We start from the raw sequence: 26,606 nt of genomic DNA on the forward strand, positions 1-26,606 counted from the left end.
TATGATCCAGATTTGATTCATGGTGATTTTAATTTAAAATCTGCTTTTCCTCAACAGTTTTGTGAGTTATTTATTGTTCAAGAAAAATCAATATCCTGCTCTACATGTATATGGGCTGCAGTCATAATTATTGAGCTGTGAAAACATTTTGACAAGAATAAATACAAAAATCAATATCTTAAAATAAATATTGTTCTTTTAAACCAAAACTTTTTCGTTAAAAACAATTCAAAGATTAGAAAGGTACGCTCAAAACACAAGTTTCACAATTTTGACAAGAATAATAAAAAATTGATTGATTTGAAAAATTTCTGGTTTAATTGTCAAATTTTGTATAAAAATTGTTTAGTGTGAAAATATAAGTTTGAATAGTTTTCCCCAATAGTTGTAAATTTAAGAGATAAATATTTTTCAAGATCGATTTTTGTACCAATTCTTGTAAAAATAATTGCACAGCAGCTTATGAATTATGGCTGCAGCCCGCAGCCAAAACATGCAGAGCAGTATATTATTTTTCTTAAACAATAAGCATCGAATTGAAATAATCATAAATATTTTCTATCTCCTTCTCTCAGTTATTCCACGATAAAATTTCCTCTCGTCGCCCATTTGTTTACTTTCGCAACAAGACCGTCGCGTCAAAGGCGGAAAACCACGTCCCAACGGTATCAGGCTCGCATGCGATGCAAAGCAGCGTGGATTTTCGCACATCATTGGCCAGTTGGACTAAATCCGCTGGTGAAATTCCACCCCAGCAGGGTTCAAACAGCCGCTTTTATTTCGTCGTTTTGACGACGTTCACGGTGAATTTTCATGCATGCTTAATTTTTTTGTAGCCGCAACAATGTCCAAAATTAATCCCATTTTGGGCTATAACATTATTTTTTGCACACCAAGTTCCGTCTCTTTTGCTGACCTGCTTTTTGCTCCAAGACAAACAACTACTTTTCTGGCCCGACAAAAACGCCGACGCGATTATTGCCTTGCTGAAAATTCGCGATTTTTCTTTCTCTCCGAGACTGCAAAACGCGATTGCATGTCAGCCGGGTGCGCACGTAAGCCCAACTACTTTCTCTTTTTCCTGCCCTTACGGCAAACAAACAATGCTGCCTGCCACTTTTTACGATCGGCCCACGCGAGGGCTGTTTGATTCGTTTAAAATAGTGTCGAAAACGCCAATTTCCGGCTAATCAGCCTCATTTGCAACTTTTCGAGAGAACTTTGTTGGCAAACTTTCAAACCAAATATGAATTTTCAAAGCACTCGAGATGAAATAAAAATATTGCAGCTCGTTAATTGATTTACTCAAAAGACACTCTCCCTTGATTAATTTGAAATTCTCCCCACTTAGTTAAATAAGAATTGTTTCGATTGAATAGGAACTAATTGAGGCAAACGTTGGCACGAAATCACGTGTTTCCTCCGCCATTAGCAGTTCTGGTGAGTGCTTGTCAGTCTCTAATTTAAATTTGGCGCACGCATCTCTCTCTTTCGCTTTTTTTTCTTCCTTCTCTCGCTGTAAAGTATGGATTTTCGCGTGCCGGCTCTTTTTTGTGTCTTACTCACTCGGCTCTCTGCTCTCCCGCGAGATAAAAGCAGGCAAGAAAAAGAAAGGACACGCGGGCAAAAAGGGAAGAAAAATTAGAGGAAGACGCGAGCGCCGAGAAAAATCATTTTTGTCCGAGGGTTGCATTCTTGACAAAGGAGGCGTGCGTGTCTCCGCTGCTGGGGTGAGTGAGTGAGAGTGTGCGTGAGCGGGGGTGACCGCGCGGGGAGGGAGGGGGGCGCCCACGATGACGTGTCCTCAAGGGTGCCTCTCACTAGCACAAGGAAATAATACATAATGTGTTGAAATGAAGAAGTGGCCAAGTTTAAAAATTAACTATACCGAAGCGTGGAAATTTCCAGCAATTATTTTCATTTATCATTTTGCAGAGCTTTTGGTTCTGAATTAAAGCCGTGTAATGGACTCGAGGAAAAACACGTAAACTTGGCGCGAACTGCAATGCATCACACTTAGTGGACCAAAGTTTTAATCTCGTTTTGTTTGCTTGGCCTTTTTTCTTCGTGCCCGGCGCGCTAATCAAATACACGCTCGAGGATTTGCGTGAAAATTATGATCAGAGTTGGTGCAGTTTTTTTTAACAACTTCCGCACTGCATTTGCTGCATGCAGCCTGCATCAAAACTTTTACTATTAAATTAAGTCGGACAGCAAAAAATATTAGTGATTTATGATCAAGTTCATTAAAATATTCATATTTAATAACACGAGCAAATTTAATTTTCAAATAAATAATTACAAGTTCATAAAATAGTTGAAAGATCGGCAAAATTTGTGATAAAGTGATAAGGATAAAAACCAAGTCAAGTTACTGCGGCGAATGGGTTTTTTTAACTCGGAAGTTTTAGAAAAAATTATCTAGCAGTGGTGCCGTTTTTTCTAACAATTTCTTTACTTTTCAAATAATTTTTTTTCAACAATTTGGACAATAATAAAGTTAAATATTAAAAATAAATGAGAACCTTAATTTATTTGAAAAATTTAATCAGATTCACTTCCTCTTTACGGGTCGTAAATTATAAGTCTGAGCAACAAAACTCGGGTTTCCCCCGACGTACGTATTACAATATGAGAAAAGTTTTTCAAACCGGCGTTCTTAATCGCAACTGCCGTCACTTGCTATCATAAACAAATAAATAAATGACTTGGCTCTCCCAGTTTAATTTGTTGAATCTCTCTCGTGATAACCCGCCACTCGAAAACTTTTCTTTTCCACGTCACGAAATTGGATTGCAACTGTGTGCGCGAGAGGGCCTCATTCTCTTTCGAGTTTCGCTCCCCTCGGCAGCCATGATAGAAGGCAAGAGTGCCGAAGGGAGGCCGAGTAGAAAGAGAGAGTATGCATCGCGCACGGCTCTTTTGTCGCACAGGTTGCCTAACAACCATTTTCTCAGGAGGGGGAGCCGAGCCGAGCGTGCTTTCGATTGTAAACAAAGCGGCGTGCAGAGGGCCAAGAGCGAGCGCGCGCGTTTTCGGCCTCGAAATGTAAAATATTCGCGAGCGGAAGAGAAGAAGAAGAAGCAGAGAGAAGTGCTTCTCAAGTGGAAATTATTTCTGAGCCGGTTCATTGGTGAAAAAGCGTGTCCCGATCGATTCCACGTTTCTTTTATATAATAAAAATTTACAATAATAAAAAAATTGGAACTGAATTTCAAATATTAAATAATTTATACAAAATGTAATGTATATCATGCAGGACGCATGACAAATAATTTCTAAATTTAAATCAATCTTTAATATCCAATTAATTTCTGAATTAAATAGTATCCCAAGTCATAGCAGAGAGGAAAAGTTATGGTATATAACCTTGGATTGTGGTTTTCACGAATATATAAATTTTACCGATTTTTACTCTCTGTTTGGCTATCTTCATACAAATAGGATCAACTTTACTGACATTTGATTTTTGTATAAAAAAAATACGTTTCAATAATTTACAAAATTAAAAATAATTATGTTTAATAATATAAATTTTACCGATTTTTACTCTCTGTTTGGCTATCTTCATACAATTAGGATCAACGTTACTGACATTTGATTTTTGTATAAAAAAAATACGTTTCAATAATTTACAAAATTAAAAATAATTATGTTTAATAACAATTTTATTATAAATTGTATAATTAAACGTTTAATTTTTATATTTAAAGATTTTAAAATATAAAGCTTGTTAAAAGTCTAAACTGTTTTACAATTAATTAAAACAAAAAATGTTTTGAAATGTAAATTTAATTTTTTTTAAGGTTCAATCAAACTACATAAAATGAAATTATATTATTTATTGCTATCCTGTTTCTAAAAAAATATTTCATAATTTACTTATTCATGGCAGAAAAATTAGGATCAATAAACATTCAAAGTAAATAGATTTTTATGAATTTCCCGAAATTATATAACTTTGCTTTTGTGAAGTTTTCCTACCTTTGTGCCATCCAGTAGTTCTGTCCCTGAGCACGGTGAGCTCGAAGATCTTGCCAAACTCCTCGAACATAGGACGCAAATCGTCCTCTTCCATGTTTTTCGGAATCTGCCCCACGAACAGTTTGATGGCGTCGCCGTCCTTGTCCGACGGCGGCGTCGCCGGTTGTTTCGGCACCATCGGGTACACGACCTGCACCTGCTGCTGCTGCTGCTGCACCTGAGCGTGGTGGATTTGGTGCAGGGGTGGCATATTCAAGGGTGGCGGCAGGTGCATGGGTGGCGACAGGCTGAAGGTCATCTCTTCAGGGTACACGTGACCCGCAGCTTGGGACTGGTGGTGCGGGTGCACCGTCATGTTGGACACCAACATCGTGGAAACTTTCGGACGCACTTCGGAAAACACTCTAGAATCCGGATTCAGTCTTCGGTGGAAAAAACACACAAACACACAAAAACACGCGAGAGTTGTAGGAAAAAATCAGTCTTGCGGATTCAGGAGAGCGGTGGGAACGTGCGTCCGCGTGCACTGGCGGGGGCAGTGTAACTAGAGTACTGTGCAAGTGCACCGCCGTCGCAAGGGGGTAAAAACGAAAGTATAGACTCGCTCGGCAGGCATTAGCGGGGGACGTAACGGGGGGAGGGTGGAGATATAGAGGGACTTTAATATCTAGATAGATGGGTGGAAAGAAAATAGTCATCGAGGGGAAGCGAATGCATTTCCCAAATCCCGTGCACGAGCAAAATATTGTAATGCTCAAGAGCTATAGGCGCGCGCCAAGGGGCTGTTTGGAATTAGGAGCGCCTTTCAAATGTCTCAAGCGACACTCTTTATAACCCCTTTCACGAGCATTTATCATTTAATGTAAGTGCTTTAATTTAAAAATCTGTTAATTGACGATTTCTTGAATGATGACTGTTGCCCGTAGCCCTTCTGTCTGTGAAAGTTCATAACAAATTAATTTTGTGAAACTTTAACATTTAAATATGTGCATTACACAAGTCCCTATTTTTAGGTAGAGTTAAAATTAAAAAAGTTAAAAAAAAAATGTATGTCTTTGTTTGCGATTAGATATTTTTACTGAAATTTTAACTAAAATATTAAATCAAAAATAAAACTTTATTTATAAAAATAATAATTTATATTAAAATAATTTAATAAAATACATTTTTAATTCTTATTTATTTTTTTATTATAAATTATATATTTTAAAGATTAATTTTAATATTTTTTTAATGTAATTAAAGCTATTTTTACGCTACTTCAATAAATATGTAGGACATAAACATGTAATTTAAATTTATATAGCATTTATAGTTGCAGACGCCCCTTTTTTAACAATGAAATTGATAAATCAGAATCAATATTTATACTGCTGATTGTTGATACTCGGTATGATATACATAATAAAAACTGTATGTAATAATATGATAAATAATAATATCAAAATATGTAATTAATAACTGAGCAGGAGCATAACAAAAAGAGTTATAAATTAATTACAATAACGATTGAAAGAAATTTTTTTTTTCTGAAAAGAAAAGCTTGTTATGTTATATTATTTTGTTTTTCTCTCTTCTCAAATCTTGTAGTTTTTTCATTTATAATTTTTGAATATTTGGATGATGTATCTCGAGAGGCAGAGATTGCCTTGTGGCACACCAATAAACTTAATTTGCAACTAAACAATGTAACATAAAAATTTCGAAAAATAAACAAAAATATAAACATAAATTTTTGGTTTAAAAAAAAGATTCTTTCCATTTCAATAGTCATAAAATTAGGTTTGTATTGGCGGCTGTAGATGAGCATCCGCTTTGTGAAAAATTTGCGTACATGATTGAGCTTTATACATACAATACTCCCCTTAAATTCGCAACCCTTCTCCCGCCCAACCCCCATTCTCGCGCGCATTTTTTAGCCGACAAAAATAAATAAATAACCACGCGGAACAACGAGAGCAAGTGCACGCGGCGAATTCATCTCGCTCCTCTTATATATTTTTAGTCAGTAGCGGCGGCGGCTGACTCATGCATTCGGCCGCGCGCACGCACCCCTTGAGCCACCCACCCTCGAGCTATGCCGTGTGCATGTGTATGACAAGGGGTGGGTGGGGGCATGTTGTATGCAGAGTAGCAAACAATGCGAGAGATCGAATTAAAAATGCGCCGCTGATAAAAATTTCAAATTGAACTCATCAGCGCGAGAGAGGGATGGTGCTGTGGAAGGGGTGCAAGCGGGGGTCGATCTCTCGTGATTAATTATTTTGTGCAGCGCGTCATGTCTTGCGTGTCACTTGCGATGTCGCTCACACCTGAGCGTCCGCTTTGAGTGATCGTTTCGCGCTGCAGCGTTTCATTAAAATCACGAGCGCTTTTTGTCCTTTGTTGGCGCACAAGGGAAATAATAATATAATCACCCTTAATTATATTAGAGCACGGTTGGTTTGACCTTAATCATTGGGCTTGCATAAAAATTGTCTCACTGTAGGGAAAATACTGACAGTAAAAAAAAAAACTACTTTTGACTAATTTGTAAAAAAAATTTGATGCTACATATATTTGATTCAGAAACAGAGAAATATAAAATAACAGAAATAACCAAATCAATCTTGAAATTTACATATTCATGAAAAACTGCTAATTATTTTAAAGATCCTCTCCAATCATTTGTTTTGTTCTCTATACTGAAAGTTTGATAAATTTCGAGCATATCTTGTGAAAACACTGTGTGAAAATTCCAAACCGTTACTTTGCAATCAAAAGAAAACCTAAATACCGAGTGATTCGCGCGAAAAACATGTGAGAATTGAGTTTCCAATCAGAAAATCAGATCCATCAGTTAAGTCCAAAAACTGCAGGATTTGGTCACATTGGCGCTGCGATCGCTGATTTTGCCACTAATGCCCCACGGCGATGCAGAAAACTTGGCAAAATCAGCGATCGCAGCGCCAATGTGGCCAAATTCTGTAGTTTTTGGAACAAACTGATGGATCTGATTGGCTACTCAATTCTCACACGTTTTTCGCGCGAATCTCTCGTATTTAGGTTTTCTTTTGATTGAGACGCAACGGTTTGGAATTTTCAAATAGTGTTTTCACAAGATATACTCGAAATTTAGCAATCTTTCAGAATCGAGAGCAATGCAAATGACCGGAGAGGATCTTTAAGAGGATTTTTGTTCATCATTTAATTAAACAGGTGTAATTTGTTTGTCGTTGATTTATATTTTGTAAGAAAAACAAAAAAAGGATAAAAAATACAATGACATAACATCTTATTTATGAAAAATAACAAAGATAAAATTAATATATAATTATTTTGTACTCTAATTATACCGAAAATAATTAATTAAAAAACTAAAAATGACTGCATCAAAATTTTTCAAATTTTCAATTGCGAATTTTTAGCAGTCATTTTTCTGAAGCTTTTTTCACTACAAAGATGAAATTTCTCCAAAATTTTACAAAAATGAAAATAAATGGGTGAATTTAGATGTTAAATGTTAAAATTTGCAAATAAATTTTATGTTTAATTTTTTTAATCATTTTTCCTTTTTAAATATCAATTTTTAATATCATCTTTGACCTTGACATCCTACCGAAAAATTCCCATCGGTTTTAGTTTACTTTTCTGGTTTCTTTCACAAGATCAATCTGGAAGAGCGAGTGTTAAGTTGCGTTATTTTTCAAGTCGGCCGCGCCGCGTCTGCAAGGGCGACTTTCTATGGCCGGTCGCCGTACGTAGTAGTTTGTAATTGATGGAGTTTCGCTCACACCGAGACGCGCAGAGAGATAAATCGAACCTCGGCAGGCGGGGGAGAGACGGACCCCTGCGCACAATAATGCACGTCGGGTGCATTTCATCCCTATGCCCGAATATAATATGTGCTGTGTGCGTCCGTCGGTCGGTCTAGACTCCAGGCGCGGCGAAATGGGACGAGTAGCTCTGGGGGCGAGTGCACCGCACCATGGTAAACAAAACACGAAAAGTAATCAGAGGGCTATTTGCTCGCACAGCAATAGGCGACCGCAGCCACTTATTTGAATTGACGACGCTGGAAAAGAGAGAAGAGACCAAATTTTAAATTGGCGGTCATTTTTATGGGAAGTTCCCAGTTCTGAAACACTTAAAACATTGATTAGAAATTATATATAAAAAAAAATAAATGGATAAGTGAAATGGGAAAATCAACAGAGCCATAAAGAATTCTGATTTATCAATATTTCGTTCAATTTCATTAAAAAAATATAATAAATAAATATTAAAGAAATTTGCGCCTTGAGATTGTAAATAATTAAAGAAAAATTAAGTTAATTAAGTTTTTCGTTTCTTAGCGACTTATGATCAAATCAATAAACCTATTGAATAAATCAAAATTCTACGTATTTAATTAAAAAATTTTAAATTAAACTTAATATGTAAATATTGAATTAAAAAATTATGAAATTTGTTAAATTACTTTAAATAATAATACATCGTCGGCTACGCGGCCAAATGGCCACTATCCCCTCCACTTCATCCCATTTAGTTCCATGCAATAGACGGTAGGGGCGCCACCCCAGAATGGCCATTTGTCCGCGCAGCCAACGACATGACAAAATTAATTTATGGTCGCTATAAATAAAAATTAAAAAGATCTAATATTCATTTAAGATTAAATAATTTTTGATAAAGATAAATTCAAATCTTCCGAACTTTCCAACTATAGCGTAATATAAAAACAAATATCCTGGTTTAAGGGGACATTTATTTGAAATGAATTTTTTAAATCAAATAAATTTTTAATGAAGTCCCAACAATTCAACTCTTTCGTATGAAAAACAAGAAATTATGAAATGAAAACTGTGTGGAGACATATTTTGAACAAGAAAAGACGGCAATTAAGAGCAAAGACTAAACAGATGAGCCCTTTGAGCGCCAAATGAAGATCGATGCGTCGCACAATGGACACATTTGTCCGGCAGGCTACTCGCGCCGTCCTTTTAACTCGGCTGACGCATCGATTTAACTTGGCAAACAAATAATTAAATTAAACGCGCGTCCTGCAGCGGCAAGGCCAGCTGCTCTCTGTCCAAACAATTCAGCCGTCCCATTTGCCATGCATCAGTTAGCAGAGTAAAAAATCAATTCTATATCGATGGATGACTCACAAAATTATGGAAATTTCAATTTTAAGATGAAAAGTTTATGATAATATTTTATAAATAATTTTTTGTTCTTCAAATATTTTTTTGATTAAATTGCTTATGTCTTTTATTTGGGCAATAAATAATCGAAATTGAAATTCGCGCAGGATCTGGCAGTAAAATCGAAATTCACACAGTGTAAAGGCAATTATTTATAAACGGCAAACGACGCGTGCTTTAATGAGCGAGTGCTGGGCTGTTTCGGCGCCGGCAATTTGTCGAGGCGTGAAAGTGCGGTCGCGCCGCGGCGATCGAGGTGCTGCACGCGGCCGACGGACAGTCCGATAACCATCATAAATCACACAATTTATCAAACAACATGCATGATTGGGGCGAGCGAACGATTATTATTGCTGCTATAGTGCTGGTGTGTAATTTTGTTTGTAACAGCTGCCATCGACTCTGCGGCTGCGAGAGCCGCCGAAGAGAGTGAGTGACGAGAGATCAGCGTTGCATACACACACGACAAATATAAATTGATCTCTGCTGCTAATGCATTCGCAGAAAAATTGCAGTGCTTAAGAGTGCTCTGGTCATTCAGTGTTTAATGGTCTCAACAGTAACAGGCTACAATTTTAATGGGATGAACAAATGCTATGATTTTCATTATGTCACACATGAATATTTGTCACAGGCTTTTATGTTCCTGTCCAATTCATAGGCAAAATTTTTAAATATTCCATAAGCTTTTTTATGAACACTAAAAAAATGAAGAATATTTTGAGTTTCTAATTTAAATTAATAAGTTTTTGAGCGTTATTCAGTCTTGTTTGCATACAAAATTTTAATTGACATTATTTTGTTTCTGCATAACAACATCTGTGGATCCCTCGTGCATTTTAGTCGATCATCTTTTTTTATGTCGCTCGGAACATTACGAATAGGACTCAAGTGATTTCATGACGATTGCCACCTATTTAAAAACGACTATTTCTTCAATTTCCGACTCAATGCGTCTGAAAATAAAATGACAGACTTTTTTTAAAAGAATTAGTAGGTTATTCCTGACTTTCAAACCAAATTTCCACGAAATTTCGTAACACACTATGTAGAAAAAATTAATTAATTAACATACATTAATGTCATTATGTATTTTAAACAGTAATTATTTTCATACAGTTTTTTGTTTTTTATTTTAAGCTACAGATACAAGAAAAATAAAGCCATTTTTCATGTTTTCTTTTATTGAAAACAAGGAATAGAATATTATCCATAGATGAAAAATATATTCTAATTAATAGAAAAATATGATATGCGCTTTTTCCAAGTATTAAAATTTTAAAAGTTATAAATTTTGCTCCCAAAATCAAACAACACTCATTAAAAATAATACGCTGCTGGAAATGTCAAAATTGTTTAAGCGCACATTTATAAACGAAAATTTATAAGGAAAAAAAATCAATTAAAATCTTATATATTAATTTCGTGCATTTTATAACAATAAATACCAATTAAAAAATTCATTAAAACCTACTGTCTTGGCAAAACCAGCTAGAAAGGAGACCGAATTACTAAAAAAATCAACTAAAAATGGTCGAATTTTTTAATCCTAAAAATAAAAATGATAATAATAAGTCTATAAAGAATGATAATAATTATAATAATCCGAATAAAATGCCCTGGCTATTTGGAATGAGCTAAATTAAATCAAATTTACATTGGTTATAAATTATAACATACACAGACAAAAATTTGCATCTCTTATGATTAATGGGTTTTTCTTTTTCAAAATAATTTAATTTATTCTAAGATCCTTTAGTTTCCCAAAGATTTTGGTGGACTTTCAATATTTCAATCTACCAATAGACTTATATTCTGATGAAACTGTAGAAATATATAAAACAAATTTATTGTAGACGGAAATTTCAAGCGTTATTTAATGACATTTTGTTGCCTTAAGTGCTAAGATAATAATTATAAGTTGAAATTATAGGTTGAAAACTTATCCATAAACAAACATTTATTTATTTTATTTTATTTTTAGTGGCAACAAACAAACAGAAGAGTTTTTTTAGCTAAGAAATATTCAAAAAAGGTCAATCCCACGTTATGCTAATTCTTTTCCATTTTTCACCAGCTACCGTCCTGCAATTCCATCAACCCTGATAAATCAAAGATAGAAATCGGCTCGTCATCAACTTGATTGCGTTCACTAAATGGAAAAATCAATTGCTCAAATCGCAAACAAACAACAATCCGTGCCGGGGTCAATCAAAAACAAAGCGCGCCCATTACTTGCAGGCGCAGCACGGACGATTACTTTCACAATAGACTCGCATTAGCGGCCGCACTCCATACATTCGCTTTGTCTGTCGACCAGGCAGTTTATATTTTATTATTTTTTTTTTATTTCAGTTAGAAATTATATATGAAAGTTGTTCTGCTCTTGTACATGCGCGTGTTGGGTCATTAAAATGCGCGCACGGGGCCTCGTTCTAATGTGCTCGCGGCACGCATCACGCTCATCTGCACGTCCGTCCGTCCGCCTGTCCGTCCGTCCGGACTCCGGCGGCTGCGTTTTTCTCTCCGCAAATAGATTTATCTAGACTTACACCTTGAAATGCGAGAGCTGCTTACGTTAAAACATTGAAACGCGATCGGCGAAGATAAAGTTAAATTGAAATAATAAAATAAAAGCTAAATTCATAAAAAAAAAATAATAAGACAAAATAACACTTTTTACAATTAGATGAATATTGAATTAATCTTTTAAAAAAAGAAGCAAATCAATTATGATATTTTGTGTCCATGCCTTAGAAATTTGATCTTTTTTTTTGTAATTTGAAACCTGAGATTTTTACCTGAGATCTTATTGGGCAAGATGCAAAAAATAAAATATACAACTAAATAATTTAAAAGATGGAAATGAAGCGATCGGGCTTTACCTTGTTGCAGCAAATTGTTTTTATTCAAAAAACAAATGGCTCCATTTTCTGCAATGAGTAGAGCCATTTGTTTTTTGAATCTCAAAACAATTTTCTGCAACGAGGAAAAGCCCGATCGCTTCATTTCCTTGATCATCTCCTCGAGTGTCAACTTTTTCAAACAAATTTATAAGATTAATGATTCAATCTTTAGTACAATCTGCAACCTTCAATTTTTAATTATTATATAATTATGCAATTCATTTTGAACACTTTCAGATTGCGTAAGGAAACATAAGCAACTGAAAGGTGATTTCAGACTATTTATAACAGAATTGGACTACTCATGGCTCTCAAAAAATTGTAAAAAAATTGTAACTAAAATTTCTTTTTATTATTAATATCCTTGCCTTTAATTTACTTTAAAATGCATAATTATAAAAATTTTTTATCAAAAAAGGTGAATTTTTGGAAGGAAAAAATCGGCAACACCACTACAGGAAGAATTGAGCTAAAACGTCCAAGATCAAAACAGCCCCATCTGCCATGGTGAAATCAAAAATAATTTTGTGTATCCACTTTCCAGAATGGATAATAGTTTTAAAACTTGATTATGGCTTTTAAAAATTCCAGACGTGTGTGCAGACCCAAGGGTGCTTGTCAGCGTTTTTCTCCCTCTCGCTTTTTGTTAAATATTCCACGAGTCAAAACAGACAGTCGGACTCGTCGGAGAGCGTGCCGGGGTTCGCAGTTCTTTGCAGCTGTTAAGTTTATGCATTATGGATTAGCAGCCGAGTGTGGGTGGTTTTTTCCTTCGATAGATATCTGAGTGAATAAAGTTCGCGTGCGTTCGAAGAGTGAAAATGCAGATCGAGGGTGGGTCTCTGCTCTCGGGCGCGTTTCCTGCTACCGGTGGCCGAGGTGCATTAGAATAATGACCATCCTTTCTGTCTGCTCATGCGAAATGAATGAATTTTTCTATAATTCCATAAAAGGAGCAGGAAATAACTTAATGCGCCTCTCTTGATTTATAACTCGACGAGCAGCCGAGCGCGCACATAAATGCACGTTGAAAAAGAATGTGTGTGTGTTTTTTCGCTCCGGTCGGCGATAGTCATCTTAATGGCCCATTCCGACTGTCAACCCTGATTTTTGTTTTATTAAACCGCGTGATTTATCGGCGTCGGTCGCGAATTGGACTTGGGTTGACCCGCTGTGTGCTGTTGACACACACACGCCGGTAATTGGATGAAATTTCTAAAATTATTTGTCGACGTCACCAGCCCCTGAAATAAATATCCACATTTCATTTTTATATAAATCTTTAAATAAGCTTGCACCAATAAAAATTTTGCAACCTTCCCTACTAAAATCATTTTATATGTGTACATGTATAATTTCCGAAACCATATCAAAAATAGATGATTTTTTTTTTTAAATCCAACGTTACTAAAAATTTCAATACTCAAAAATTATTCTCAATTCATAAAATACTTATATTATAAACGTAGAAATTGAAATTAATTTTTTTCTCTATTAAACAATTAATTATTTATTGTTTAAAATACTAACAACTTTTCCTTCATTATTTATTTTTTTTTCTGACAAAAGGCCTGGAATGCCTGAAACAATCTTTGGTTTGGGGGCAGAGGTATATTTTATTTGTTTTAAACACTGTAATTTCTGGAAAAAATCTTAGTGCTAGTAGTCTGAAAATTAAAGTTAATATAAAATTTATAATCAAGAAATTTTTCTTTTGACTACATTGTATGTGCATGATCGTGGTCGCATGGATAATATTTAAATTTGTTACTATTTTATTTTATAATTAAATAAAACTACAATAATAATAGTAAGTATTGTAAAAATTTGTTCTAATTGAAAATAAAAAAATTAAATAATTTAAAAATAAAAAATTAATAATAATATATTTTACAATAAAAATTAAATAAATGTATATTCTGTTTAAAACGTTAATTTTACTTTTATTTATTTAAATTGAATTATAAATTAACTAAAAAACCACACAAGCGGTTTCATTTTATTGTACGTTTTTGCGTGCAATAGCAAAGTCATCCTATTAATTGTTTGCAATGGCGCAAGATTGAGGTTTACACAATTTATTCTCACATAAAAGCCACAATAAAATGCTAAACTTATGTTCAAAAATTGGAATCTGGAATAAGTGGATTATGAAAATTGGAGCAGATAATTTGTTTTATGGTTCTCTTGAAAATTTTAAAAAACGCCGATCGGCCAATTTCCCCACATTGTTAACACCAGATCGCATATATAGCTTTATAATCTGATTATAAGGAAGAAAAAATTATAGATATTTACTATTATAAATTACAGTTCATATTTTACTTGTTCATTTCATATGGCTAGCAAAAAATAATAATCGCAATTATCAGGAAACTCTCTGTTAATGCAATATTTAGCGTTTGTTGAACCCGAGTGTCAGAGGTGATCGAGGGCGCGTCACGCCGTGTTTGCATCGGATGAGCAAAAAATATCTCGTGTGTTGCACCTCGGGCTGCTGATGTGACGAGCACAGAGATAGATGCCATTATGAGAGCGCATTTCGCCGGCGCGCTTTCCTTTCATGTGCTGCATGCACGACGAGCACACCCTTCCGCAAAGTCTTTTTAATATCCTGCCTCGTCACCTTCTCGCGCAACAAAACGACAGAGATGCAGCCGATTTTAATAAAACGAGATCGCCCCTCACTTGAAACGCAAATTTGATTGGGGGAGGAGCTCAAAATGGAACAATCAAGAGTTGATTGATTCATTTTTCATGCAAATTTCAGTCTGCTAAAATAATTAATATATTGATTTTTGTTACATTCTTTCACTTTCACTTGTTAAATATTTACAAATTCATTTAAGCATAATTTATAAGTGGCACATGATTTCAATATAAAAATAATTTGTTAATTTTATATTTGTTCACCCCATGCAAATTTTTACCCACAAATCCTTCCCTTTTTTCCGCTCTTTTTCAACTCCCTTGAGATTCGGTCTCAGCGTTTCTATGGAGTGAAATAGATTTGTTTGGATTTTGGTCGGAATCAGAAGCAGCTTATTGTATTTTCCCGAAAGCCAAACAAACGTGCCCTGACTCGATAGAAGAGCGGCCGGTCGGGGCCACGAGAGGAATTCAAATGAAATATAAATGCACACGTGATCCCCCATTGCCGGCCGCCCCGGCCGTCTTAAAAGAGAAAGAGATCGCAAACAAAACAGAAGCACGTGTGTTGCTCCTCGGTTTGCATAATTTATGGCGGGGCGCGCATTTCTGCTAATGCCGGACTAAATCCCGAGCAAATGGCACGCTGGAAACGCGATTCCCTGCCATAGTCTCACGTTCTGCCTCATAATTCTCGACAGCACTTTATTCCCGATCCACTTGTGCACACGTGCTTAAGGCCACCCCGACACTAAATATGAAATGTGCGTATTTAGAACAAGGAAGCTTGTCTGAAGTTGAAAATGTTAACCCAACATTCAAAAGGTCTATTGTAATAATGCAGAAGCGATGACATAATGGAGAATGAGCTGAAAAATTGGACCAAATTTAAATTTTATATTATAATAGAATGTATTTTCAAGATTGAATAAGAACAAGGGCTTATCTCAATTAAAATTTAAAAATGTTAAAACAAATGTCACAATTTTATTGCTCCCACCACTATTCAGAGCCTATTGTGTGACTCCTCAAGCATTTTTTTTACTATAATTATCAAAAAGTACCAGCTTTTTAATCGATTTCATTCCCTCTTTAAATGCCAACTTTTTTTTACAGATTTTAAAAACTTTCTGTATAACAAAATATTTTATCAATTTTTGTTTGATGCGTGAATATTTTAAAGGTCTTAATTTGTTTCTAACAAACGTTTTTTTTAAATAAAAATTAAAAAAATTTAATTGTCATCAAAGACAGCCAAGAGAATAGAACATTTTATTCTATTCTATAGAAAAATATATGATTTCATCACCTTAGGGAAATTTTGGAAGTGAGAAATATGAAAATTGAATTTCAGCCTCCCTTCGAATTTATTCCACGTCCCCTTTATGTAGCAACATAATTTTTCCTGTTCGCATCCCTTACATTTTTCCATACGCATAAACACACTAAAAAAAATATTGATTTATCGCGCTTCTTCTTCCTCTGCAATTCGTTTTACTGCCGCTGCTATTTTTCGGATGCACCGAAGGGAGTTTAAAAAAAGAACAATGCAATTACTTCCGATACCTCTTCAACACACACTGGGCTTGCTTCTCCACCTCCCGGGGGACGATTGGATTCAATAAAACGTCATCGGGGTGGCGCGCGCGGGAGCGAGAGAGCCTCGGATGAGCGGATGGGAATCAAAGGTTACAAAAAGCGATCGATCGGAGCAATCGAATTGCTCGCCACGTTGACACTTTTCTTTAAAACTCCTTTCAAAGGATATGGTTTTTTTTTATTATTGTTGCTTGGTAATTGCGTTTGGAAAATAGAAATCTATATCAAAGGCAGCAGGCACACAAAGGTGATAAGGCGGATCTCGTGATCAGGAGAAATTAATCCTCGGTCTAATCTATTATTCCCAGCAACACATCCAGCCGATGATGATAAGCCACCGGAACGAAAACAAAGCATTAATTAATATCGACCAAGGTTCTTTGTGGATATTTTCTGAATTTTTTTTCAGTGGTCGTCCTTACTTAATCAATGCCAATAGAAATAAAAATTATCAAGATTTATTAAGCTTGTGTAAATTTTTTATTTATTGAGCAAAAGGTTTACAAATACTCCGAACGAAGAACTTTGATTTGATCAAACCATATTGCAACACCATGCAAAAATTTTTTATCTTAAAAAAAAGCATAGAGAGCTCCTTAATCCTTGTTTCTGTTGCGGTACTGATTGACAAAGTAAGCGACCAAGGCGATGACGACAACAGCACCGAGAACGGCGCCAACGACGATAGGAACTGTTTGGTCAACAGGTTCCGTCGGAGGGTCTTCCTGGGCTCCAACCAGAGGCTGAGGCTGGGAAACTTCAGGAATGGGCGCCAAGAAATCAAACAAGGGCTTGAAGTATTCAAGAAGAGCGGTGCCGCTCAGCTGAGTCTCGCCTGTCAGCTGCTGAAGCGTCTCGGTCCAAAGAAGAGAGCCACCGAGCGCCAGTCCGTTTCTACACGGATCATAAAAGTCAAAAATTAAATTTTAACCAAATAAATAAATATAATTTGATGAACAGTTGATATTTAATTTTTTTTTTATCGTCAGCAATTAAAAGTTTTATTTTTCAGGAAATGAAATGCAAATATTAATTGAATTTGCTAAAATATTTAAAGAATTTTCAAATCCTATTTAATTTTGCTGAATTTTTGATAAAAGTAAACAGAGTGGCAGATTGCTTAAATTTTCTCATTATTTTTTGGAAAACTTGAATCAATCTTCCCCTTTTTTCTCACCTGAGCTTGGTGCCGGCGGCAGTCGACCTGTAGATATCGCAGGTGTGCAGCGGCTTGACGTCCGGGTTAGCAGGGTCGTATTGTCCGGCCTCGATACACAGAGCGCGGTGCAGCTGGAACTGCAGAATGTGCGCAATGAAGTAGCTAAGGGCATTAATTTGCATGAAATATAAAGAAAACGGGTGGATTTTTCCCTTATTACGAGATGTATTGAGAGTTTCCAGGAACGTGGAACTTTGCGCCAGGGTCAAAGTGTTGCTCAGTGCGTGGAACAGGTGAAGAAACCAGCTGCAACTCTTCCCTAATAACAATAAAATTAGCTTGAGGATATATTGTGTAAGTAAAATCAAATGTGAAATTAAATTAAAAAATTATATTATAATAAATTTTAATTGCTCATATTTATAAAATCCTAAATATATATAATTTTAATATATATACAAAAGTGTAAGCAGAAATTGAATCAAATTTTGAATAGATACAAATTCTAATAAATGGGATTAAATTTTATATAAATATGTCTATACAATCACCTGAGCTGCCACCAGCGCGTGTTCCAATTGGCTTCAGGTGTGGCTCCAGAGAAGACCTCCCAACGCCAGCTGTCAATGAGCACCGCAAATGGCAAGAAAGCAACCTTGGACAGGGCAAAGCGCAGCAGCGTGTTGATGGAATTTTCATACGAGTCTGTGTATTCGGGGAGCAGGCCGATGGTCGCGTAATGCTGAGGGTTTTTCACAGACAAGGCGATGACGTCACCAACCGCCTCATGGAATCCTTATTTAAAAATAATAATAATAATAAAATTACCTATGAACTAAGAATTTTTAGTAATGTTATAGTACGCGCGACGTGTTTTTTCATAAGTTGGCAGCACTTATGCTCCCATTTAAAAGTATCAGGTCGCGCGTTCAAAAGCGGTTTTACGTAGCGCATACAATAATGGTTTTACGTCGCGCGTACAATACTGGTGACGGTATAATTGTTAAGAAAACCGAATATTTCATCAAATATTCCTCGGCAATATGTATAGCACGCGCGACGCAATTCTTTGCCTACAATTTTATTGTAGGGGACTGCTGGTAAGAATAGGGGCCCTCGGGATGGGTTCAGAATGGGGCAAGACGACCTCCGGTCACTCACTCACTCACTCACTCACTCCACTCACTCACTCACTCCACTCACTCACTCACTCCCTCCACTCACTCACTCACTCCACTCACTCACTCACTCACTCACTCACTCACTCACTCACTCCACTCACTCCACTCACTCACTCACTCCACTCACTCACTCACTCCACTCACTCACTCACTCCACTCACTCACTCACTCCACTCACTCACTCACTCCACTCACTCACACTCACTCACTCACTCCACTCACTCACTCACTCCACTCACTCACTCACTCCACTCACTCACTCACTCCACTCACTCACTCACTCCACTCACTCACTCACTCCACTCACTCACTCACTCACTCACTCACTCACTCACTCACTCACTCACTCACTCACTCACTCACTCACTCACTCACTCACTCACTCACTCACTCACTCACTCACTCCACTCACTCACTCCACTCACTCACTCACTCCACTCACTCACTCACTCCACTCACTCACTCACTCACTCACTCACTCACTCACTCACTCACTCACTCACTCACTCACTCACTCACTCACTCACTCACTCACTCACTCACTCACTCACTCACTCACTCACTCACTCACTCACTCACTCACTCACTCACTCACTCACTCACTCACTCACTCACTCACTCACTCACTCACTCACTCACTCACTCACTCACTCACTCACTCACTCACTCACTCACTCACTCACTCCACTCACTCACTCACTCACTCACTCACTCACTCACTCACTCACTCACTCACTCACTCACTCACTCGGGAGCTTAAGTGGTCTGCCAACTTATGAATAAACTCGTCGCGCGTACTATATCATTACCATTTTCTTTAAATACGCACCAGGATTGGCACCCTTGCGGAAGGTGATAGGCTGGTCTTTGTAGAGAATGAAGTACTCGATGTGGCCAAGCTCATGATGGACGGTGATAAAATCTTCTTCATCCACATTGGTGCACATCTTTATTCTAAATATTTATTTTATATTTAAAAATATCCTACCTGAAGTCTTGTCCATCACAGAAGTCCCAGGCAGAAGCGTGGCAGACAATATCGCGGTCATCGGGCTGCTCAATGATGGCCAGGTCACCGTATGACATTTCCATCGGTTCCAAACCAAGAGACGTGTAAAACTCGTTGGCCACCGCAAACATTCGGGGCACATCATAGCCCTGAAAATGTGATAATTTAATATTTCTGAGAACAAAAATTAATACTTCACGCACCTGATCAATCATGGCCTGGGTAATATCAATTTTGGTCGCGTTCGGGAAAGGTTCAAGAATGTCGTAAATGTTGTCCCAAGACTGAGCCCACATGTTTCCTGGGAACAATTATTAAAATAAAATAATTTTTTCGATTAATCGCCAGCGTTAAAATTACCAAGAATGTGCGCCGGAATAAAAGGTCCGTCGGGGATCTGCGCACCGTAGACCTCCCTGAGCTTGGCCAGGGCGTAGGTATGCAACCTGTCGTACAGGGGCTTGACCTCGAGCCACAGGCGCTGTATGTCGGCCTGGAAGTTGGGCGTCTCGAAGTCGGCACGCCACATCTCACCCATGTCAGCGTAACCTGATGGAAAATTTCTAGCTTGACCTTTATTTATAAGAAAAATTATTAAATTAACCATTAGCCTGGGCTGCCTGGTTGCTCAAGGTGACGTAGTTTTGATAGTTGGTGCGCATCTTGGCGCCGGACGCGTCACGCCACTGCGACCACACGTACTTGAGCTCCTCATAGTCTCGCGATCCCGAAATGACAGTCTCCATATCTATGCATGACGAGATTTAAATTTTCTTTTATATTTATAAAAGAAGTTTATTTTAAATTCAAACCCGGTTCAAGACGGATGCCTTCTGTGGCGATGTCGCAGTTTTGGTTTGTGTATGGACAGATACGAGCCGCGCCGTAAATGCCAGTCATCGTGGTAATCTCTTTGTTGTACTAAAACATTTTTTTTTCATTGAAATCATTATTTTTATTCTAGTTTTATTTTTATATTTTACTAAACTTTGCGTGAATATTCAAAACTCCTTATCTCAAAACCCAAGATTGAATAAATAAGTGTCCCTGGGTAATACCCTCGAGCTTTTTGTTATCAGCAAACAAAAAAGACATACCGACAGTTGCAGAAGTTTTAGAATTGATAAGAGTGTACATGTTTTCGAGTGTGTACATGTTTTCGAGTGAGATAAAATGCTACAAATGTCAGATTATATCAAATTTTACCTGCTCAAGTGCTGCAGGGTCAAGAGCGGCGGTGCCCAGGACGGAGAGGAACATGGCCTGACGCTTGACGTCCGCTTGCTCGTAAGTTTCCCAATTGGCGTCGCGGAAGTACGTTTCCCACTGCTGCTGGGAGAACGCGGCGAACCTCAGCGTCTCGTTGAGCTGAAGAAAAAAAATTAATTTACAAGACTGAATTAAAATATTAGTTTCTCCTATTTGGATTTTTAGTTAGATTTCATTAATTAATTAATTTTTCTAAAATAAAAATTAAAAAACGAACCAGAGCTTCTTCAGCGGCCGGGTTGTTGATGTCCGTCGAGTAGCCCCAGTCGGCAAGTACGAATTGGTTGCACAAGGAGGTGGCCTCGGTCTCGTAGGGTCCAGTGAGATGCTCGGTGAGGGCCTGTTCCTCAGGTCCGGGGACCCTGAGGTCTCTGGTCAGCGACTTGGGTGCCCTGCCCAGGGGCTTGATCTTCATCACCCTCGGCACGGCGGCCTCGGTGGCCAGCACGAGGGCCAGCAGGAGCAGCGCGCGAGCGGCCATTTGTGCTCGGGTGGCTGAGTGGAATGACGACCTGGGCAAATTGAATACGAATCAAAATATAAGATTAGATTAGATAACGTGAGAGAGAGATGAGGATAGCCTTGCGCTCTCCTCTTGGGATTGTTCTGTTCACTAATTAGCTTTTTCTACCTGCGCTTTTAGATTAAGTTTTATGGCATGACTGATAGGCGCTCATTTCACGTATACAGAAAAAAACATAATGTTTGCCTGTCTATTTATGGACTAGTTGAAAAAACATTTGGAAAGGTGGGATTTAATTTTAAAATTTACAACTGTTATAAAAACTTTAAAACACAAAGACTTTTTAATTTTCTAAGGTAGCGCTTTTAAAAAATAGTTATAAAATTTTAAAATAAATTATTTATAATGAGACAATCAGGCAAATAATTATGCTTTTTAACACTCCAGCTCAATTCCCATTCCCCAATCTCAAACTGGGCCATAGTAGGAACTTATTAATTGTTAGTTTTTAAATTTAAACACAATTTCATTTAATTTTTAATCAATTTGATGCTTGTTTTATTGTTTTAATATTGAAGACACTCTAATATTTGTATTATAATTTTTAGTCGCATTTTAATGATTAATTTACCTCATCTTAAAGGCGGGTGGAAAGCTGGCTTTGCTTTTAACGTAATATGGCCCATTAGGCGAAATTCAGAAGCTTCGCGCTGCTTTTAATTATCCATCAGCGCAGCGAGAAAGGCGTCAAAATGATGGAAAAGGCCCTCTTTGCCCATACGTGCTGCTACTTTTGCCCGTGCAAACTGCCTGACGAGGCGGAATTTATATACGTGCGCGATATTATACGAGAGAGAGAGAGCATTTCTAAAAATTTGCATATCATTTGGACGACGAGGCGTGGTAGTTTGTTTTTTTACGACGAGAAACGCGCCGCGCGCGTTTTATGCGCCGCCGAGCTAGAGCGTCACAGATTTGACGGCGGCGCCCCATCAGCATCGCAGCTTCCATCAAACAATTTTATCGCCTGCTCATATTTCGCGCGCGCAGGTGGAAAAGCAACAGCCCTTTGCATTATCCGCCCAAACTCTTGTTTACCCACATCGCTCACGCCGCCACCGAATTTTCGCTGAAAGATTGAATTTTAAATTTGACGCCGACGCTTCGCCAAGATTGATCACGCAGAAAAACGCTTCACCGCAAAAAACAGCACCATCTTTGATTTTGCACTTTCTGCCCAGCGAAATGGAAAATGAGATGCTTTTTTGCAGAACAGAACTAAAATAGTTAAAAAAAATGTTGATCTTAAAACGTTTATTATAAAAATCAATAAAAATCACACTCATTTTAACAAATTATTTAAATATTATAAGAAAAAATAAAGAGTAGAATTTATATTTAATAATTATATCATATAAATAAATTTATTATATTAAGCGCATTTTCAAATTTTTCACTTAATTAGATTTCTTAATTATAAAACTTTAAATTGTGAAAATAATTCGTATAAATAAAAAGTCCCTTACGTATCAAAGAATTAACAACAATTTCAGCGAGTTTTCATCCAGTCGGGTAGTGAAATCCAGCGAATTAATTAATATAATAATTTCATATTTAATACTAATAAAATAAATTATTTTTCAAATTTTAACCAATCTTGGAATATTTGCATTATTCAAGACTTATTAAAATTGTATGGGGCCTAGCGGAATCAATTATTTTATCTTTCCAACCAATTGCCACGTGAGCGTTTCCACTCTGCTCAAATTAATAATCGTTCCCATCCATCACTTGTCCCGCAGACAGACAAAGGGTACCGAAAAGCGGAAGTGCTGCGGTTGACATGTGAAAAATCAGCCAGTCGTGATATCATCATTCAATTAAGAAAAGCACTCTCACTGCAGGACAATGCTTTATTAGTAATTAAATGCCTCAATTTCTTAAAACGGTAACTTAAATTGTGAGAAATAAAATGATAATTTTTTTACATTAATTGCTTTAATTTTGCAAACAATATTTTATGTAATCATTATCAAAATAATATGTGAATGGTTTGCTGTACATTTTTATTAAAACATAATTTTTTACTTATTCGCGATTCTTTGCTCAACGAATAATTTTACAAATTATATTAGTATAACATTTAAGACGAAGTATGAACAAATAAAAGACCTGCTCCTATTTGAGGATCTCTCAATTTATTTAGATAACTAAATTCCGACTAAAAAGAGTTTATAAAAATTGTGCACAAAAAATATAATTTATTTGTCTGTAAACAAAATTAAAATTAAATGATATTTTAACTCTGTATTTAATGTGTGCAATCTAATCAGTTTTAATATGTCACTCACTTCCAATCTTTCAATCAATGTATCGACTCTTGATTGATATCGCTGCAGGTGCATAAATTTTACAGCCAATTTGGCCAAACAAAGCGAATTAACTTTAAGCGCTAAAATTGACTGCGCTGCTCTCGGTGCACTAAAATTTTATCAAAATTCAATTATCTTGCGAGCGCAGCCAAGGTTTAATTTATAGCTTCGTGTTCAAAGTCGAAAGCAACTCGAGCACCTCTGGTCTGGAGCACGTGACTGGTGAGGGCAGAGATTTATGCGCGCCGGCCGCACCCGCTTGAATTATACATTATTACAGTAGAATGCAACACCGGCGTATTTATGCTCATTGTCCGCTGCTGAGTGGGAGCCGAGTAATTACACACACTGCCTCGGTGAAACTCTAATTTATATTTGCAACGCGACGCGCGCGCGAGCAGAGCTGCATGTGCGCGGCTAATGGGATACGTGCGATCATCATTTCGGTTATGACGTCGCGAATTATTAACACGGCAAAACTCGCGCGCCGGCGAAATTAATTCTGAACTATGGTGATCCAACGTAAAACACAGTTATTGTCGGTTTTAAAAGCGTGCTGCTGTGATTTAAAATTAGGTTAAGCTCGGCGAAATTGTTTATTTCTATTTGCTTCAAAGTGATTTGGACTCGAAATATTTAACATATTTTTAGACTTTAAAATTTTTGTCTAATTATTGCATATGTTGCACGCGGGCAACAAAATAATACAATTTTTTCTTTATTATTTATTCTTCTCGTCATTCTTTTCTGTGAATAAATCAATGATGAATTCTAAATCACATACATTGAATTATGTTTTTGATGTTAAAAAGTTTTATTTTCATTGTTATTTATTCTCCACTAATCAAGGTATGACGTAATTTTACTAAAATTCAGGGCCTTCATTCATTTCTGGTTGGCAAGAATTTCGATCAATTCTATTACAAAAATTGTAAAAAGGCAATGCAATTGTTAACATTATAAATGATCAAATTATAAAAAACATTTGACCATATCAATTTATTTAAACACGCAATTAAATAAATTAATAATAAGCGGTAACAATGACATTGTGGGTTGTTTCAAGTGCAAAGGAAATGGTGCTGAAATGAAGTAAAAACAACCACAGGGATTTTGTTCTAGAATTGCACGATCGAGGGTTGATTCCTGGTGATTTGAATTTAAAATCGGCTTTTCCTCAATGAGTTTTTGTGAGTTGTTTATTGTTTCAGAAAAACAATATCCTGCTCTACATGTTTTGGCTGCGGGCTGCAGCCATAATTCATGAGCCGTGTAAACATTTTGAGAAAAAAATTAGAACAAAAATAATTATTTTTTCAAAAATTATTTTGCTCTCAAATTGACAATTTTCTGTGAAAAAAATTATTGTAATGATTAATGAACATTTTTTTCTTCCAAATAACAATTTTAACACAAAATTTGACATTTAATTCAAACAATAAACAACTCACAAAAACCCATCGAGGAAAAGCCGATTTTAAATTCAAATCACCATGAACCACAGGGATGTCGGACTTTGTAATGCAAGGGCACAGGACAACCTCACAGGCCTCAATTCTGTTCTCCTCTCTGCCAGTTATAATTGTAATTGTTGTCACTTAATTTGTGTAGTCAATTTCAAATTAATTAAAGTAATAAAGTGTTACTCAATCTTCTAGGGTAAGCAAAAGACTTTGGTTTTATTCACATAACTAATCTATTAATAATAAGAATTTAATTAGTTGAGAGTCAAAAGAAAAGTAAAAATTCCTACACAATTGACGATGATCTAGTTGTTGATATGTACAATTTATGTATCTCCTATAATATGAATGATTAAAATTGAGCTGTCAATTTTATAAATGTTTATTTAGGAAACAGGAATAAAAAGACTTCATAAAAATCATAATAATACATTAAATCAAATCAATATAATACAAGTAAATTTGATTAAAATATTAAATTTATAATAGAGATTTAAAATACTGTTCAGTTTAATTATTAATAAATAAATGAAAATATAATATAATTTTTAAAAAGTTTTATATCATTGCTATTGAAGTATAATTTTTTTTTTCAATTTTCCTGCATAATATCAAAATGTACATATCTTGCGACTTTCAAAATGTTCAAAAAGACTAAATCAATTCTTGCAATGTCGACTTGAAATGAAAATGGTTGAAAATTAAAAAATTACAGAAAATAATATATTTTGCAAAAAAATTAAATTTTATAATAATTTGAAACTAAAAAAACGATAAATTGTTTCACTTTCACTCTAAATGCAAACAAAATGAATTATTATTATTTTTGTTCGTTGCTTGACAAAATTGTTAAATCATCTTAAATGGTTTCATAAAATATATGTAAACAGATGGAAAAATTCTGCAAATTTTCTTATCGAATGAAAAGTTTGAAGCTTTAGTCATTGATAGTGGTATTCGGTGGGCTAGGCAGCCTCTCTCGCTCTCTCAACTTACTTAATTCCGAATGAAAATTCCGTTGGAAGCAGGAGGGCCTTATGTGCGTCGTTCGTTCGTTTCAAGTGACTCTCTCTCTCTACATTCTGCAATCTCCTCTCCAGTCAGTAAGTCAGTCAGTCGCAGAGAGGGTTTCAAATCAATTTCAAAGCGATCCGACAAATCCATTTAGCCGACGAGTCAAAGCAGTGCCGGATCTTTTCACGTGGAGAAATGGATAAAAGTTGTTGCTAGCAAAGTCGAGTGCATTCAGAGCGAGAGACGGTTGAAAATAATTAAACAGCGCTTAAAAGAGGCCTTCAAAGAACGAGAAAGAAAGAAATAAAGAAAAGGCCTGCTGACCAGTTGAAATGCACCGACCGACCACTCG

The 26,606-nt window shown here is 36.2% G+C and overlaps 1 protein-coding gene across 1 annotated transcript; it reads right to left on the bottom strand.

Moving 5' to 3' along the window:
• Nucleotides 1-16,781: 16,781 nt before the first annotated feature.
• LOC132198645 (angiotensin-converting enzyme-like) lies at nucleotides 16,782-26,288 on the bottom strand. The gene is made up of 13 exons (XM_059622796.1): nucleotides 26,237-26,288; nucleotides 21,160-21,454; nucleotides 20,880-21,041; nucleotides 20,486-20,594; nucleotides 20,278-20,421; nucleotides 20,034-20,222; nucleotides 19,877-19,974; nucleotides 19,653-19,822; nucleotides 19,494-19,618; nucleotides 18,035-18,278; nucleotides 17,704-17,802; nucleotides 17,502-17,645; nucleotides 16,782-17,218 (listed from the first exon to the last, which is right to left on the bottom strand). The coding sequence occupies exons 2-13, from the start codon at nucleotides 21,421-21,423 to the stop codon at nucleotides 16,921-16,923; spliced, it is 2,046 nt and encodes a 681-aa protein (XP_059478779.1). The 5' UTR covers nucleotides 21,424-21,454; nucleotides 26,237-26,288; the 3' UTR covers nucleotides 16,782-16,920.
• Between the last annotated feature and the right edge of the window lie 318 nt (nucleotides 26,289-26,606).

Source organism: Neocloeon triangulifer, unplaced genomic scaffold (genome assembly GCF_031216515.1).
Source record: "Neocloeon triangulifer isolate White Clay Creek 2 clone unplaced genomic scaffold, ASM3121651v1 ptg000013l, whole genome shotgun sequence".
NCBI lineage: Eukaryota > Metazoa > Arthropoda > Insecta > Ephemeroptera > Baetidae > Neocloeon > Neocloeon triangulifer.

Excerpts from the sequence above, each read along its gene's own strand:
- LOC132198645 (XM_059622796.1), bottom strand. The coding sequence starts at position 21,423 with ATGGCCGCTCGCGCGCTGCTCCTGCTGGCCCTCGTGCTGGCCACCGAG. Across the intron at positions 20,422-20,485 it reads AGGCATCCGTCTTGAACCGG|ATATGGAGACTGTCATTTCG; the intron begins GTTTGAATTTAA and ends CGTCATGCATAG. Across the intron at positions 17,219-17,501 it reads GCCGCCGGCACCAAGCTCAG|AAACGGACTGGCGCTCGGTG; the intron begins GTGAGAAAAAAG and ends TGATCCGTGTAG.